The sequence below is a fragment of the Podarcis vaucheri genome (genome assembly GCF_965113315.1).
Source record: "Podarcis vaucheri genome assembly, chromosome: 17".
In the NCBI taxonomy this organism is placed as follows: domain Eukaryota; kingdom Metazoa; phylum Chordata; class Lepidosauria; order Squamata; family Lacertidae; genus Podarcis; species Podarcis vaucheri.
In genome coordinates, this window is record NC_138755.1 from 32,163,270 (window position 1) to 32,177,897 (window position 14,628).

Below are 14,628 nucleotides of genomic sequence, written 5' to 3' on the forward strand. Positions count from 1 at the left end.
ACTGGGAAATTATATATAATGAATTGAAAAAGATGTTCAAAATAACACACACACACACACACACACACACACACGCAAACCAGAATCTTTTCTTTTGGGAATTATAGAGACAGAACTACCTAAGTTGTATAGAAACTTATTCATGTATGCTACTACAGCAGCAAGAATGTTACTTGCCCCAAAATGGAAAGAAGTAGAAGTCCCAGTAAAGGACGAATGGACGCAAAAACTTATGGAATATGCAGAAATGGCAAAACTTACTGGAAGAATAAGAAATTAAGATACCAAACTCTTTATAAAACAATGGAAATGGTTTATTGAATATTTACAGAAAATTGTAAACAGATTAAAACATTAGCAGGATTATTGTAATAACCTGAAGTTTTGTAAAAGTATATAGTTACAGTAGGTAATTAAATGAGTAAATTAAATGAATTTGGATTTGCAGAAGATGTGAAAAAAATAAATTTAAGGAACCGCAGAAAGAGGGGGAAGGATGTCAGGTTTTGAAATGGTAACTGGATTGTAAAATTAATGAAATGTATAAATTTGAAAAGTATATAAAAAAGAGAGAGTATTAGGAAAGACAGGTCTTGACAAGTACCTAACACTCGGAAGTTCCTTTTTGTGATTCTGATAACCAGATGAGGTGAATATGCCACATATGAAAACATGTATGGGGATTATTCTGTCATTGCAATCTAGAGTATAAATATGCTGTGCGGGGCTGTCGCTAAACTTACTTGAGGAAAAAGTTGTACTGAAAACGAAAGTGACATTTGGGAGAGTGCAGAAGTTCAAAGAACAAGCCTCTTACCAACTCCTTGCTCTTCTGTTTTTTGACCAAATTGGAGTTGATCTCTTTAAAGGAGTTGGTTTTTTGAGCCGTTCCTCCTCCATTGGAGGAGCCATTTCTTCTTCCATCTTGGATAATTACATGCCATTCATAAAGCACTCTTTGATCACTATGAGCCCTTGTCTTCCCGCCAGCGAATCCTGGAAACTGTAGATTGTTAAAGGAGACTGGGCACAGCAGCTCTTTGAGGAGTTAACTACAGTTTGCAGGATCCTTCCGAGGGAAGACATTTGCTTCAATGCATGGTGTGTAGAGGGCCAGATTTAGGTTTGATGAGGCCCTAAGCTACTGAAGGTAATGGGGCCCTTTATATGTCCAGCTGTCCGTTGTCAACAACAAATTGTCGCTGTTTTTTGTGTTGAATATATGCTATATAGCAATTTATGGACGTAATAGGTATCTAAAGCCATTTGCACATAACAAAATATGTGATATTTTAGGGAGCAGGTGGGGCCCATTATTTACATCAGAGGAGCCTACACAACACCAAGCACTGTTGCTGTATGTAGGTTTTAATTTATTTGTTTTTTATCTTATATTTTGGAAATGTACATCCAGGGGTTTTTTCCCTTTAATTTTTTTGGGGCCCTAAGCTATAGCTTGTTTAGCTTATACGTAAATCTGGCACTGGGTGTGTATGCAGCCTGAGAGTCAGAGCAGGGTAGGAGAGACTTCCCTCCACTTCTAGACCCTTCAGCCAAGTTGCCACCATTGCTTGAGGGAGGAGACACCTCAGAAGTGGGAAAGGAAGAAGCCAGGGTGTCCCTGGCTGCTTAGCCTACCTCTCTTCCTTCTGCCAATCAAGTGATGAAAGGCCAACTGTCACTAGCATGTAATGGTCTAACATAATCAAGTCTCTGCACATTCGGAACAGCCAATAAAACTTGGCTATCTAACAAAAACAAGCTAATTGTCCGCCACCACAAGTTGCACAACAAACAGCACCTTTGAGGCATTTTGTTATTCTCTCCTTTCTGCTTCTGATTTTAACTGGCAGAACATGAAATAATTAGATGGCAAATAATACGTGATAAATATTAATCCCTTACATAGCTTTCGACTAGTGTCACATGAATCATTTATGCCAGAGCAGACAGCCCCTCGAGGAAAGCAAAGTAAATCAAAGACGAAAAAGGGGGGTGGATGTCGGGTTTTTACTGGAGAGCAAGTTATAAGAAAATGAAATCAATTCCAAGGGAATATATGGCCATTATATGCTCTTTTATGAATGTCAGCACACGCTCCAAAGTGTCGTTGTTGTCGTTGTTTGTTGAAGAAGCATTGCAGTTGTAATTTGAAACAGACTTGTAGAACGTTTGGTGATAGGCAGTAAACAGAAGTTTGCAAAAGTAGTATGATCCATGGAACTTAGTTGGACTACGAGCAGGTTGCAATTTTCACAGGGGATCAAAGTGCATGTGATCATGCCCAATTCGTGGGTGTTTACCCAGGATCTGCTCCAATCATGTATAAAGCAGGGTCAGGTGAGTTGGGCCAGGCAAGAGTCTCTGGAATGTTGTTCAGTAGGAACAGTGCCACTCCTGAAAAGGCTCTGTACTTGATAATTGCTTCAGCTGACTTGGAGGAGACAAATGGAGAAGGTCCTTTGAAGAGGATCTTAAGGTTCAGGTGGCATATATGGGAGGAGGTAATCTTTAAGAATAGGGACGCAGGTGGCGCTGTGGGTTAAACCACAGAGCCTAGGACTTGCCGATCAGAAGGTCGGCGGTTCGAATCCCCGCGACAGGGTGAGCTCCCGTTGCTCGGTCCCTGCTCCTGCCAACCTAGCAGTTCGAAAGCACATCAAAGTGCAAGTAGATAAATAGGTACCGCTCCAGTGGGAAGGTAAACGGCGTTTCCATGCGCTGCTGTGGTTCGCCAGAAGGTGCTTAGTCATGCTGGCCACATGACCCGGAAGCTGTACGCTGGCTCCCTCAGCCAGTAAAGCGAGATGAGCATCGCATCTCCAGAGTCGGTCACGACTGGACCTAATGACCAGGGGTCCCTTTACCTTTACCTTTAATCTTTAAGATAACCTGGCCCAAGTCCGTAAGAATAGCATGAAGGAGTCTCTCCTCACAAAGCTGCCCATCTTGACATTTCCTACCTCCTAGTGAAGTGGGAAGCATGAAACATTACTACAATTAAGAACATCTGCTTGGCTGTATGGATGACGACCACAACTAGCAATTCTGCTGTTGCTCTCCGTTTTGTTTGCCTTGGTTTGATACGCCACACAGCCCCTAAAGTAGATGCAATGCAGCTAAAGTACCTGAGATCTGTTTCTTGGAGGCTTAAGCTCCATACAGCTTAACTGTGAGGTGCCAGTTATTATTTTCAATCAGCTTTTTCATCAGATGGTCCTCTGAAGACCATGACTGAAACACAGAATTATAGGCACCGTTTGTTAGCAGATCAATTTGGAATGCATTTCAAAGCTGTCTGCTCCCTTGAACTCTTGATAACAGGTGGATATGACTGCAATTTCATTCCCCTTCCTCTCTTGCCTTTAAGATCTCACTGCTTTCCCCCTTTAGAAACATTTACATGCCCGTTTCTAATTACTTACAGGCATCTTGAAGAGCACATGTTACATTGATGTCCGCTGGTTTCCTTTTGATGTGCAGAAATGTGATCTGAAGTTTGGCTCCTGGACGCACAATGGCTGGCTGCTTGATCTGCAGATGCTCGAAGCTGATATTTCCAATTACATATCCAACGGAGAATGGGACTTAGTGGGTAAGCTGGCTTTATTAAACGAACCTAAGACAAGTGAATCTATTCCAGTCTTCCCCAAGCTTCTGTTAATGGAGGCACACTGTCTTCCCCCACTCCAAATTAAAATTGCAAGCAAGGGTATGCTTCACTCTGAGCATATGTTTAGCAATACTCAGCAGACATTCATGCCCTCTTTGTGTGTTGCTAAAGGGACGCGGGTGGCGCTGTGGGTTAAACCACAGAGCCTAGGACTTGCCGATCAGAAGGTCGGCGGTTCGAATCCCTGCGACGGGGTGAGCTCCCGTTGCTCGGTCCCTGCTCCTGCCAACCTAGCAGTTCGAAAGCACGTCAAAGTGCAAGTAGATAAATAGGTACCGCTCCAGCGGGAAGGTAAACAGCATTTCCGTGAGCTGCTTTGGTTCGCTAGAAGCAGCTTAGTCATGCTGGCCACATGACCCGGAAGCTGTACGCCGGCTCCCTTGGCCAATAAAGCGAGATGAGTGCCGCAACCCCAGAGTCGGCCAAGACTGTACCTAATGGTCAGGGGTCCCTTTACCTTTACCTTTTTACTCTGGGCATGCTTCTTATTTGGAACAGAGATACCAAAAGCACCCCAAAGTGGTTGCTCCAATAGCAAGAAGTGGAGGTGCATACTTCCAGGAGTTCAGCCTACACTCGAGTAGGACCCTGGTAGAGACACATGCCCGACTGGCATGTTCCCTCCCTCCTGGTCGATTGTTTGGGAGCTTCAAAAGCTTTCTTCTGCCTGAATATCACAGCAACCGATGCCAACCGACACGGGCACACTTAAGGATCCGCAGAGTTTGAGCATGGCTTGTGTGACATACCTCAGCAACTCAGCATTTTGGCTAATCTACTTTATTTACATATAAGCACACACAGAGCACTGCAACATGGCTCCCTCTCTCTCTAGCATCAGACAGCAAAAAGAAAAAGAACAAAGGACAATAGTCCCACTTCACAGAACACAGTAACACAAACATCCTGTCTTCATCACTTCCCACTCTGTGGAGTCAAAACATATACCGTCATGTGAAAGACAACAACACCATGACTGCAATCATAGAGCAGGAATTCTAACACATACCTGATCTCCCATCCCCAATGCCTCTGCGGCTTACCGCAGAGAAATGGCAATGGAGAAATGGCAACAAGGTCAGTGTGGTGAACATCCGCCAGATGGGTTCTGCTGATGTGTTTGCGCTGCATCAGCCTCACCCTAACACTGCCTTGCCCTCTGCCTCCCAGTAATCTGCAGCAGTGGACAGACTTCAGGCTGGTCTGATCTACATTGTTTTCTTCTTTAACTAGACCACCAGCTGGAGCCAGGTGAAAAAAACCAAACCATAACAGTTAGAATTAAAGAGCAGGGTGCCTCTGAATACGTATGAGAGCTGAGCTGATCTCACAGTCCTCTTGCACAGAAGCCAACCTCTGCTTAGCCTTCTGATTTCGGAGGTTTGGGGGAGAGTCATTTTGTTGCCGCTGATGATGTACAACTGGGAGTCAGCAAACCTTGCTGATCTACTGCACATCACCAGGAGATCTACTGGTGCAACCCAACCCAGCTTCTACCCATCTCTAAACCCTCCGTGGGGTGTGGCCTGGGGGGGCAGGGCCTGCTGCAGCCAGGTGCCTCGTGCGCCACAGCCTCTCTCCACGTCCAGGTTTGGAGGCCCACATTCTGCAGAGCTATAAAGTGCTTGTGGGGAGCTGGGGGAACCTGTTGGATGTCAAGGCCTAGTCAGGAAAGCTGCCAGCAGCAGCAGCAGCATACAGGGCATCCACTACAAAGGCCTTTTTTCAGGGACAACAAAAGTCCAGAATGTTGTTCCTACACTCATCATCACTGCTTGCTGCCGCTTGCTCAGATAAAGAAAGGAGCATCTCATTTTATGAGATCTCGCTCCTGCCAAGGGAGTTTGAGCATTCGTCATTCTTTATTTTCACCTCGATAGCTTCGTTTTGGGAAGGTGGCCCCCAAAACCAGGCAGCTTCTTCCAGAGGATGCTCTTTTAAAGACACAGCGCTTTGAGCTTCTCCAGACCTGTCCTTTTAGGGTTTGTGCTCAGGCTGCCCAGCAAACCGAGCCAAGGCTTGCAAGACTCTCCAGGCATGCCCCTTTAAGGCTTGCTTGGCCAATCCACAGCCCTGCTGCCGAAAATGAACCAACGTTTTCAAGAGAGGTGCCAGGGAATCTATGGAAAACAGAAGTAACATCTGTTGTATGCTAAAACAAAAAAAAAAGGTATAAATCATTTCAGCTCTGCTGTGCTGTTAAACCACTTGAAAAGTGCAAGCCATCACACTGGACATTATAATAACCATTGATTGTTGCTTGAATCTGATGGAGAGCATAAAGAATGGCCAATTACATGTTATAGTCCTATAATAACATTTGCCAGAGGAGGGATGGATGCTGTATTTCTTATGACAGTTCTTTGGAAATGTTGACGATTATCATATGGCGTGTTTTTCACCAAATTCCAACCCCACCCCCGCCCTAGGCTGGATAATAGATTTGTATGGATTTTTCAGTATGTGTACAAAATGAAATGCGTAGAGAGTTGCATTAGCCCCAGGAGAGAGCTAAATATCCATCGGCAGGCTTTGCTTTCTCACCTTATTTCCCAAGATGCTAAGAATTATTACATCCTCAAGAGTTATTGAGAATAAGTAGAGAAGAGGCATGAAGGCACAGCTAGAGGGCAAAGCCTTCAAAGTCATCCAAACAATTTGGACGCCCGGCATTCCTGTAATAGAGGAAGGATGCCTGGAGGAGCAAATTTAAATGGGATTCAGGCAAGCCCTGATCTCCCAGCTGCAACCATCTGTCATATGGGAAAGTAGCTAGCTGGCATCTGGGGATTGTTTGCTCATGCTCTGGCCATGGACACTGCAGAAGTCTGCCTGCATTGGCTAGTGCCAGTGACGTCAATTGGTTTTGAGTTGGCAACCATGTCTGCACCTAAGAGAAGTAACTGCAAGGCCAGGGCTACAGACAGGCAATTGGCAGGAGGGAGGGTAAGTTAGGGAATCCCCAGTGAGAGCTGCTTCCATGATGTCATCTCCCCTCTGTTTATGTCTCTAAGACCTAGTGGCTTCAGCCATGGCTATGGCCACAATACAGTGGAACCTTGGTTCTCGAACGGCTTACTTGACAAACTAATCGGCTCCCAAATTCCAAAAACCTGGAAGCAAGTGTTCTGGTTTTAGATGATTTTTCAGAAGCCGAGCGTCCGATGTGGCTGTTGGCTTTTGTTTCTGGGGCACTTGTGCCAATCGGAAGCCATGCCTTGGTTTTGGAACGTTTTGGAAGTCGAACGGACTTCCGGAATGGATTACGTTCGAGAACCAAGGTAGCACTGTAATTCTGATTTGCTTCCTGAGCAGAAAGCATGATTTATCAGTTCATACCACAGCTATGATTGGCAAAGCATGACTTGGTGTGACATCTGGATTGAGCCCAATTAGAAACATATGCAGCTGCCTTACACTGAGTCCTTGTAGGTCAGTATTCTCTACATGGACTGGCAGTGGTTCCCCAGAATTTCAGAACTGGAGTCTTTCCAGATGTTTTGCTGATGAGCTGTGACCCTAATCCATGGCCTACATTATTGGAAAGTGAGAGTGGGGATTGAGGAGCCAGACCATAGACCTACTAACGTAGCCAAGGGCTGTAAGAATGCAGCAGATTTCTCCTCATATCTTACTTCAAATTTGCTTCTGTGCAGGTGTCCCAGGTAAAAGGAATGAGTTGTACTATGAGTGCTGTAAGGAGCCATATCCAGATGTGACTTACACTGTGACAATGCGCCGCCGCACCCTCTACTATGGATTGAATTTACTGATTCCATGCGTCCTCATATCAGGCTTAGCGTTGCTTGTTTTCTTGCTGCCAGCTGACTCTGGAGAGAAAATATCCTTGGGTAAGAGCTGAGAATTTAGAGCTACTCCACACATTGACAGAAGTGGGACACAGAGGTGGTAGGATTCTAGACTACAACTCCCATCATCCCTAGCTAGCAGGACCAGTGGTCAAGGATGATGGGAGTTGTAGTCCAAAACAGCTGGAGGACCCACGTTTGGGAAACTCTGGTTGAAACAGAAGGACAACACATGTCACCATAGCAGGGAAGGAAACAGTTGACTTGTGCACCTGCCCGGTCTGCTGTGCAGGTGTGCCCAACTGTTGATGGGCAACTTCAAGATCTCTGATCTACATTTTTTAAGCAGCTCCTCGTCTTTAAACAAGACATGGACTGGACAGCGCTCAAGTAGAGGATGCCTTCAAATAGAGGCCTGTCCTCCGACAGTGCCTCAAAATAGAAGACTGTCTTCTGTTAAGTACGAAATGTGGCCGACCTACTCAAAACTAAGGAAAATGCACGTTAAGAAAGCAGCCAGGATGACAATGGCAGAATGGGCATTGCATGAAACAGCTGTAGTTCTGCTGGGCCTAGCAACACATATTTCTCTGCATCCTTGATTTATTAGGGTCTCCCGAGTTGACGTTCTGAGATCAATATGTAATGTTTAATTGCATGCCTAATCAAGGGAACACGCTCACTGTTCATAATCTTTGAAACGGAAAGCATTCAGATCTTGCCTCACCTTTTGTCTCCTTCGCAATTTGATTGCAGGTATTACGGTCCTCCTGTCTCTCACGGTTTTCATGCTGCTTGTTGCTGAGATCATGCCTGCCACCTCAGATTCCGTCCCCTTGATAGGTATGTCGATGGGTACTGGCGCCTCACAACCCAGCCAAATTTGCAGCACTTTCAAGTGCCCTTGGTTTCTCTGGAGGGAGACAAGCATGGCTTTAGTTCTCCAGTTGAATGAGACTTGAAAACGTCTTCACTTTATTTAGCGCATGAAGGAGGGAGGAGGGAGCCATTACGGTTTGCGGGGGCTACACACACCCCAGATCGCTTGTTGCATCTTCTGTAAATAGCGGCTCTCCTGGCTGCTCATGAAGGGGGAAGATGCCTGAAGGTGAGAAGGCTGTGTGAAGGGAAAAAAGAAAGAAGATAGTTCTTTCAGGCTGTCAGTGGGGCAGAAGTGAGTGCAATAGACATGGACAGGTGGGTACCTTGAAAATAAATGGGGTGAAGGCGATGACGACTAAAGTTTGTTAGAACCATTTTATTAGTCTTTGTGAGAATATTTGTTCATGGTAAACCTCATCCTTTCTTGCAGTGCTTCTAAGGTTAAGTTTTCACCCGTTAGTTCAGCTCTGGAAAAACTTTGACATAGAGTGGTAACTTGAATGTTGAGCCAATACAGTGGTACCTTGGGTTAAGAACTTTATTCATTCTGGAGGTCCGTTCTTAACCTGAAACTGTTCTTAACCTGAGGTACCACTTTAGCTAATGGGGCCTCCCGCCGCCACCGCGCAATTTGTGTTCTCATCCTGAAGCAAAGTTCTTAACCTGAAGTACTATTTCTGAGTTAGCGGAGTCTGTAACCTGAAGCATCTGTAACATGAAGCGTCTGTAACCCAAGGTACCACTGTACTTTGGACGTAGCCTTCAGAGCATTGCTGAAGTTGCAATGCTGTGATTTCTGGGAGGGTGTCTCTGGAGACCATGAGATAAGAATAAGAATTTTATTATTTCTATGCCACCCATCTGACTGGGTTGCCCCAGCCACTCGGGGGGCTTCTGGCAAAATGTAAAAACACACAAATACTGTAGATTGGACCAGAGAGGTAGGTCTCATATTGGAGCTTCCCTCTCCCATCTGCCACAGCAGCCCCTTTGAAGTTTTGGTCCAGCTGATGTTGGCGCTCTGGTGGTGGAAGAGCCATAAAGGGGATGTTCTGGAGCATTAGGGAAAGTGGCCTGGCTCTGAAGGATCCTAAGCCATCCCAGTCCCCTCACACATACACCCAAATTGGGGAGATATTTAGACAAACTCCTGAATGTGACTAAGTATTCTCCCTCCCCCTTTTTTCCAATGGAAGATTTAATCCCTTTTATATTAATGATTAAGTTTTCAGTACCTTTGCCAGCAAACATCTCTGAAGTGAAGGGTGGGAATAACTTCATGATATATGGCTGCCTTGATATAGTGCGTATGAAGGACATAGCTGTCAACGTTTCCCTTTTTTTAAGGGAAATTCCCTTATTCCGAATAGGATTCCTCGCTTGAAAAGGGAAAAGTTGACAGCTATGATGAAGGATGCTTTTGTCTCTAAGGCTAACGTTACAGGTTCCTTTCCTCTGTCTCCTCCTCCTCTTCCTCTTCCTCCTTATTTCTCTTCCTGTGTTTTTCCCCCATACCCATTAATTATTAATTATTGTATTATTAAAACTGTACAGCACCCAACAGAGGTTTCATTAACTAAGAATATGTACAGTAATTCTCCCAGTGTTATTTTTCTTAAGGACATATCTCTGCAAAGTTCATTGCAATTTCCGCTTCTCTGTAAAAAGCTACGTTAATTCAGATTAATTTGTGCATTCTGTCCACTGCAAACGCTTTCCTCAGCCGCCTCGTAGGGTGCAATGGCTCATTATATTTCCTGTGGTGTGTAAAAACCTTTGCTGCCACCAACAGATTTTTTAATAAGGCTCTTATGTTTACATATAGCAGGGTGCAGTTTTTTTAACCAACCGAACTGCGAAAAGGATCAAGTCTTATCTTAACCGCTCTTATTATAAAGCCAGTTATACTTCTGCCCCAGACGTTTCCACCAAAGACCATTTACATCAAATAAGAATTAAATTAGCATTTTCCCCAAAATCCCCAGCAGTTAGAATTCTTTCTTGTAATTTCTTTGTGGTGTGAGATATCATAGGCTGGTTGGGATGTAACAGAACTACAGTGAGCCTTGGGCTCACATGCAAACTCTTCTCCTCTGGCCTGACCACAAGGAGGCGTTTGGAAATTCTCACATTTTAGCTTGACTTGCCATGTACCGTATTTTTTGCTCTATAAGCCTCACTTTTTCCCTCCTAAAAAGTAAGGGGAAATGTGCGTGCGTCTTATGGAGCGAATGCAGGCTGCGCAGCTATCACAGAAGCCAGAACAGCAAGAGGGATTGTTGCTTTCACTGCGCAGCGATCCCTCTTGCTGTTCTGGCTTCTGAGATTCAGAATATTTTTTTTCTTGTTTTCCTCCTCCAAAAAATAGGTGCGTCTTGTGGTCTGGTGCGTCTTATAGAGCGAAAAATACGGTAATTTGAACTTGAGATTTCAGAAGATGAAATCTCAGTTTAACAAGCCACTATATAAACAAGTGTCACACACCCACATGAACTGTTTTGCTTCTCCTTTCATAGAAGCGGGGAAATAAACAGGGAAACCACAGTGAACCATAGCTCCCTATTATGTTTGAACTGAAGAACCATGATGGATGGCTTCCAAACTATCTAGGATAATCAGTCAATTTTAAATCATGGCTTTATATCCTAGCTTACTTGGAAGCTACTAACCGTAGTTTCCCAGATCAGTAGAAACAGGAAGCTACAGTTAGCTGCAACTTCCTAGCTGCATGAAAGTTATTCATGTCCTAATTTATAATTAAGCCAAGATCTGATCATCCAAACATAGCCATAATGTGCTTAGCCTTCGCTATGCTTAGCTGAAATAAGCCAACTTCAAACCATGGTTTCTGAGGCTAGCTTTTTTCAAGTTAAGATTAACCACAGTTTATGGTTTAGACACTGCATGCTGAATCTAAAACAGAAGTGGAAACTTCTAATCGCCTTGTGCTCAGTGGAGTGGAAGCACTCCCTGCAAGCCAGATTCCCCGAGGCTCATTCTCATAATGCTAAATTATGGTTTACCATTGTGTCCAAATGCAGTCCATCTGTATAAAATTTTCTTTGAATTCAAAGATAATGAAAATGCTTAAATCAAATCATGTACACATTCCCGAAGTATTTTCACTTTCATTTTTAAAACATCTTTTTCTCTTCCTAAAGAAACTTACTATATAATTAGACTCTTTTTCACAGCACTGGTAAGTGAAACAGAATGGAAGGAGGTGAAGAAATGGGGAGAGCCCCATCTCAATGATTCTGAACCTCTTGGAATTAATTCAGAACTATCCAAAAAAGCATTTTGAAATTTCTGGAAAAAGGGGATTGTGTAGAAGAACTCAGTACATCTCAAATCCACAGGAATTCACTAGAGTATACACAATACAGCAGTACCTCGGGTTAAGAACTTAATCTGTTCTTAACCTGAAACGGTTCTTAACCTGAAGCACCACTTTAGCTAATGGGGCCTCCCGCTGCTGCTGCGCCGCTGGAGCACGATTTCTGTTCTCATCCTGAAGCAAAGTTCTTAACCCGAGGTACTATTTCTGGGTTAGCGGAGTCTGTAACCTGAAGCATATGTAACCTGAGGTACCACTGTAAGGCAATATTGAAGAAATTTAAATATCCACTGTGAAGTAAACTGGCTTCTAACACAGTAGTACCTTGGTTGCTGAACACCTTGGAACTCATACTTTTCGGCTCCCGAAGGATCAAATACTAGAACTGAGTGTTCCGGTTTTCGAACGATTTTCGGAAGCCAAACGTCCAACGCGGCTTCCATGGCTTCCGGTTGGCTGCAGGACACTCCTGCAGCCAATCGGAAGCCGCGTCTTGGTTTTCGAACAGTTCCAGGAGTCAAATGGAGTCCTGGAATGCATTCTGTTTGAGAACCAAAGTTCGACTGTCTTCTAATCTGGCATTTAGAAGGATGAATTCGTCATTCAGAAAGCATCTCAAAACAAAGTTGTGGGCCCAGTTCACAACCACAGCCTTTTAGCTCTTTCCCAGAACCATCCAACTGCCTCTTTAGGCAAAGTATCTCTAAAAAGCCTCATTAATGCTTTAGATAACTGCAGAAAAAATTGTAATGCCTGAACAATTAGAGCATATCGAATGTATTTGAAATGCATCTCTCAAAGCAGCCATCTAGGTCAAATGTACTTTGTTCCTTTCTCTGGCTTGCTGGATTTTTGTCTCCCTGCTGAAATGTCTCCCATACCTGGGAGGCTCACAGCAGCCACCAGGAAGGCATCTAGCCTAGAGGAACACATGGCTGTTACACCAGGAAGGCCAATAGACTTTTCCAGGGTGGGGATCATTTCACTGAACAGCAACATCCCACTTTGGCATAATCACAAACTGAATTCAAGGTTAGAGAATGGTCTGGCTCATTTAAACGGACAGCAAACTTAAACACAGCTAACAGGTCCTGTCAGTGGGAGGGAGCCCTGCCCAAGGCCTTCTGTGTGCACAATGGGGCTTTCCCTCTCTGTTCTCCCACCACGTGCCCCCATTCCCCAAAAAAATTAGCTTAGGGGGTGTCAGGATAACCTCCACTACAGTATGCAGAGGGAAAGCAGGTAGTATCATTTCATCTGGCAAGCTGGAATGTTTGCACAGACAATGATTGGAAGTGCCTGTCTTAAATTCCGCTCTGTAAATGTTGATTTTATCACCATATATATAAAATATACATCTGCTCCCTGATGCAGGCTCTGTGCCCTTTGGAGCACATAATAGCCAATTAAGCCAGTATATTAGTATATCAGTATATAAAGGTGCTATAGTGCTTGACTTGAAATTTCTTCACTGCCTCAGTCCCACATAACCTTAGACATCACTTCTCTCTACATGATCTCCTGTGCCAGCCATAAACTCTGCTCTGAATGTCTTCACTATGAAAAGTCAGAAGGATAATGCCCCCAGGCTCTAGAATGTCCCTCCATCTTTCATTTCTTCTTCCTTGTCTCTTCCTGGAGAGGATACAAATTATGTTTATTCTGGATGTTAAGATTTACTATTTTGGCTGCAGAGTTTTACTAAAGCGATTTCCTATTGTGGACCTGTTGTTTCAAACCTAAATGTTAGATTCCCTCACCTCCCAGTATTGTTACCCCATGAACTGAGGAGTGGCAGTGTGCTAAATATTTTAGGTAGCTAAACAAAATGAAGAAAAAGGAATGGTGCACTAGCCCCCTTTTAGATAAATCCATTAGACTTTATCAGTGTGCCTTTATTTAATTGAGGTATCAGTCTGGAGATGCATTGGGTGAAAATTCCTCCTTTAGTTGGAAAAAAGAACATATATGGAAAGATAAAAATTATTGCCTGGAATCAGCTAACTGATCCCGCTAGTGGAAGCCCATGCAGGCACACCCTCTAGTGCAACGGGCTTTCCCCTTTTCCTCCACCGTTGTGCTCCTGAAATTGGCTTTGTGGGGCTCAGGAGAACAGCACACAGAAGGAGAAGAAGGGGGACTTTTTCATGTGGCAAGCGGAAGTGCCTGCACTGAGGGAACAACCAGAAGAGTATGGTGTTTGATTCCTCCTCTTGATCCAAGCTGATGTTGCTACTGTTTGCAGATTCATGTGCCAAGAAATGGATAGAAAGACAAATCTCGGAGACCAGCTTCATTTATATTTAAAAGTCCCTTATATATTTAAAAGTCCCATTTATATTTAAAAGTCTCTTCACAAAACATATTCATGGAACTGAAAGCACAATGGTTTGGACAGGGCCCGGTTCAGTCAGCTGTAATCAAATGTGGCTTGTTCTACTGCAATGCCTTGGGGAGCTCAACTGGTCCACCAAGGCCTGGCAGGGGAGCCCAGCCCTTGCAGAGACCCAGATTATGCAAGAACAAAGGCAACCTGTCCAATTGCTCTTTGAATGCCTGATTTCTTCTAAGATGGTTGCACACTCCCTCGCCTCTAAGCGGAAGAAAGTTCTGGGGCAGCTTTTCAGAGACAGTTTCCTTGTGAGGAAGAGAGAGTGTGTGTACTGGAAGCTTGCTAGGGGTTTTGTAAGGTCCCTTGTTTATGAATATGCAGTTGAGCAGATCATCACTGGTCTAGGTTTCACAGCTCCCCCACCACAAGGTGGTAGGAAAAAAAGCTGGTTAGTTTAGGTGTAGAGATCAAATTTGTCCGAAGAAGCCTAATATGTGGCTAAGGGGTAATATGGTGGTACTTGACATTTTAATTCTCTGTGGGAAACTGAGGTGTTTTTTGTGTTTGTGAAGAATGAGCAGAGTTTGACAAATAA

At 44.1% G+C, this 14,628-nt stretch overlaps 1 protein-coding gene and 1 long non-coding RNA gene across 3 annotated transcripts in view; one reads left to right on the forward strand and one right to left on the reverse strand.

Moving 5' to 3' along the window:
• LOC309521869 (neuronal acetylcholine receptor subunit alpha-7-like) overlaps positions 1-14,628 on the forward strand; it is a 105,651-nt gene that overhangs the window by 63,271 nt on the left and 27,752 nt on the right. For both annotated transcript variants that reach the window (XM_082204969.1, XM_082204970.1), the window contains exons 6-8: positions 3,428-3,595; positions 7,330-7,524; positions 8,239-8,325. In XM_082204969.1, the coding sequence (XP_082061095.1) occupies positions 3,428-3,595; positions 7,330-7,524; positions 8,239-8,325 (450 nt within the window). The remainder of the gene's footprint in view (positions 1-3,427; positions 3,596-7,329; positions 7,525-8,238; positions 8,326-14,628) is intronic.
• LOC309522139 lies at positions 4,936-8,314 on the reverse strand. Its single transcript, XR_014214898.1, has 3 exons — positions 8,210-8,314; positions 7,398-7,503; positions 4,936-5,793 (listed from the first exon to the last, which is right to left on the reverse strand). It is a non-coding gene; the product is annotated as an uncharacterized lncRNA (long non-coding RNA).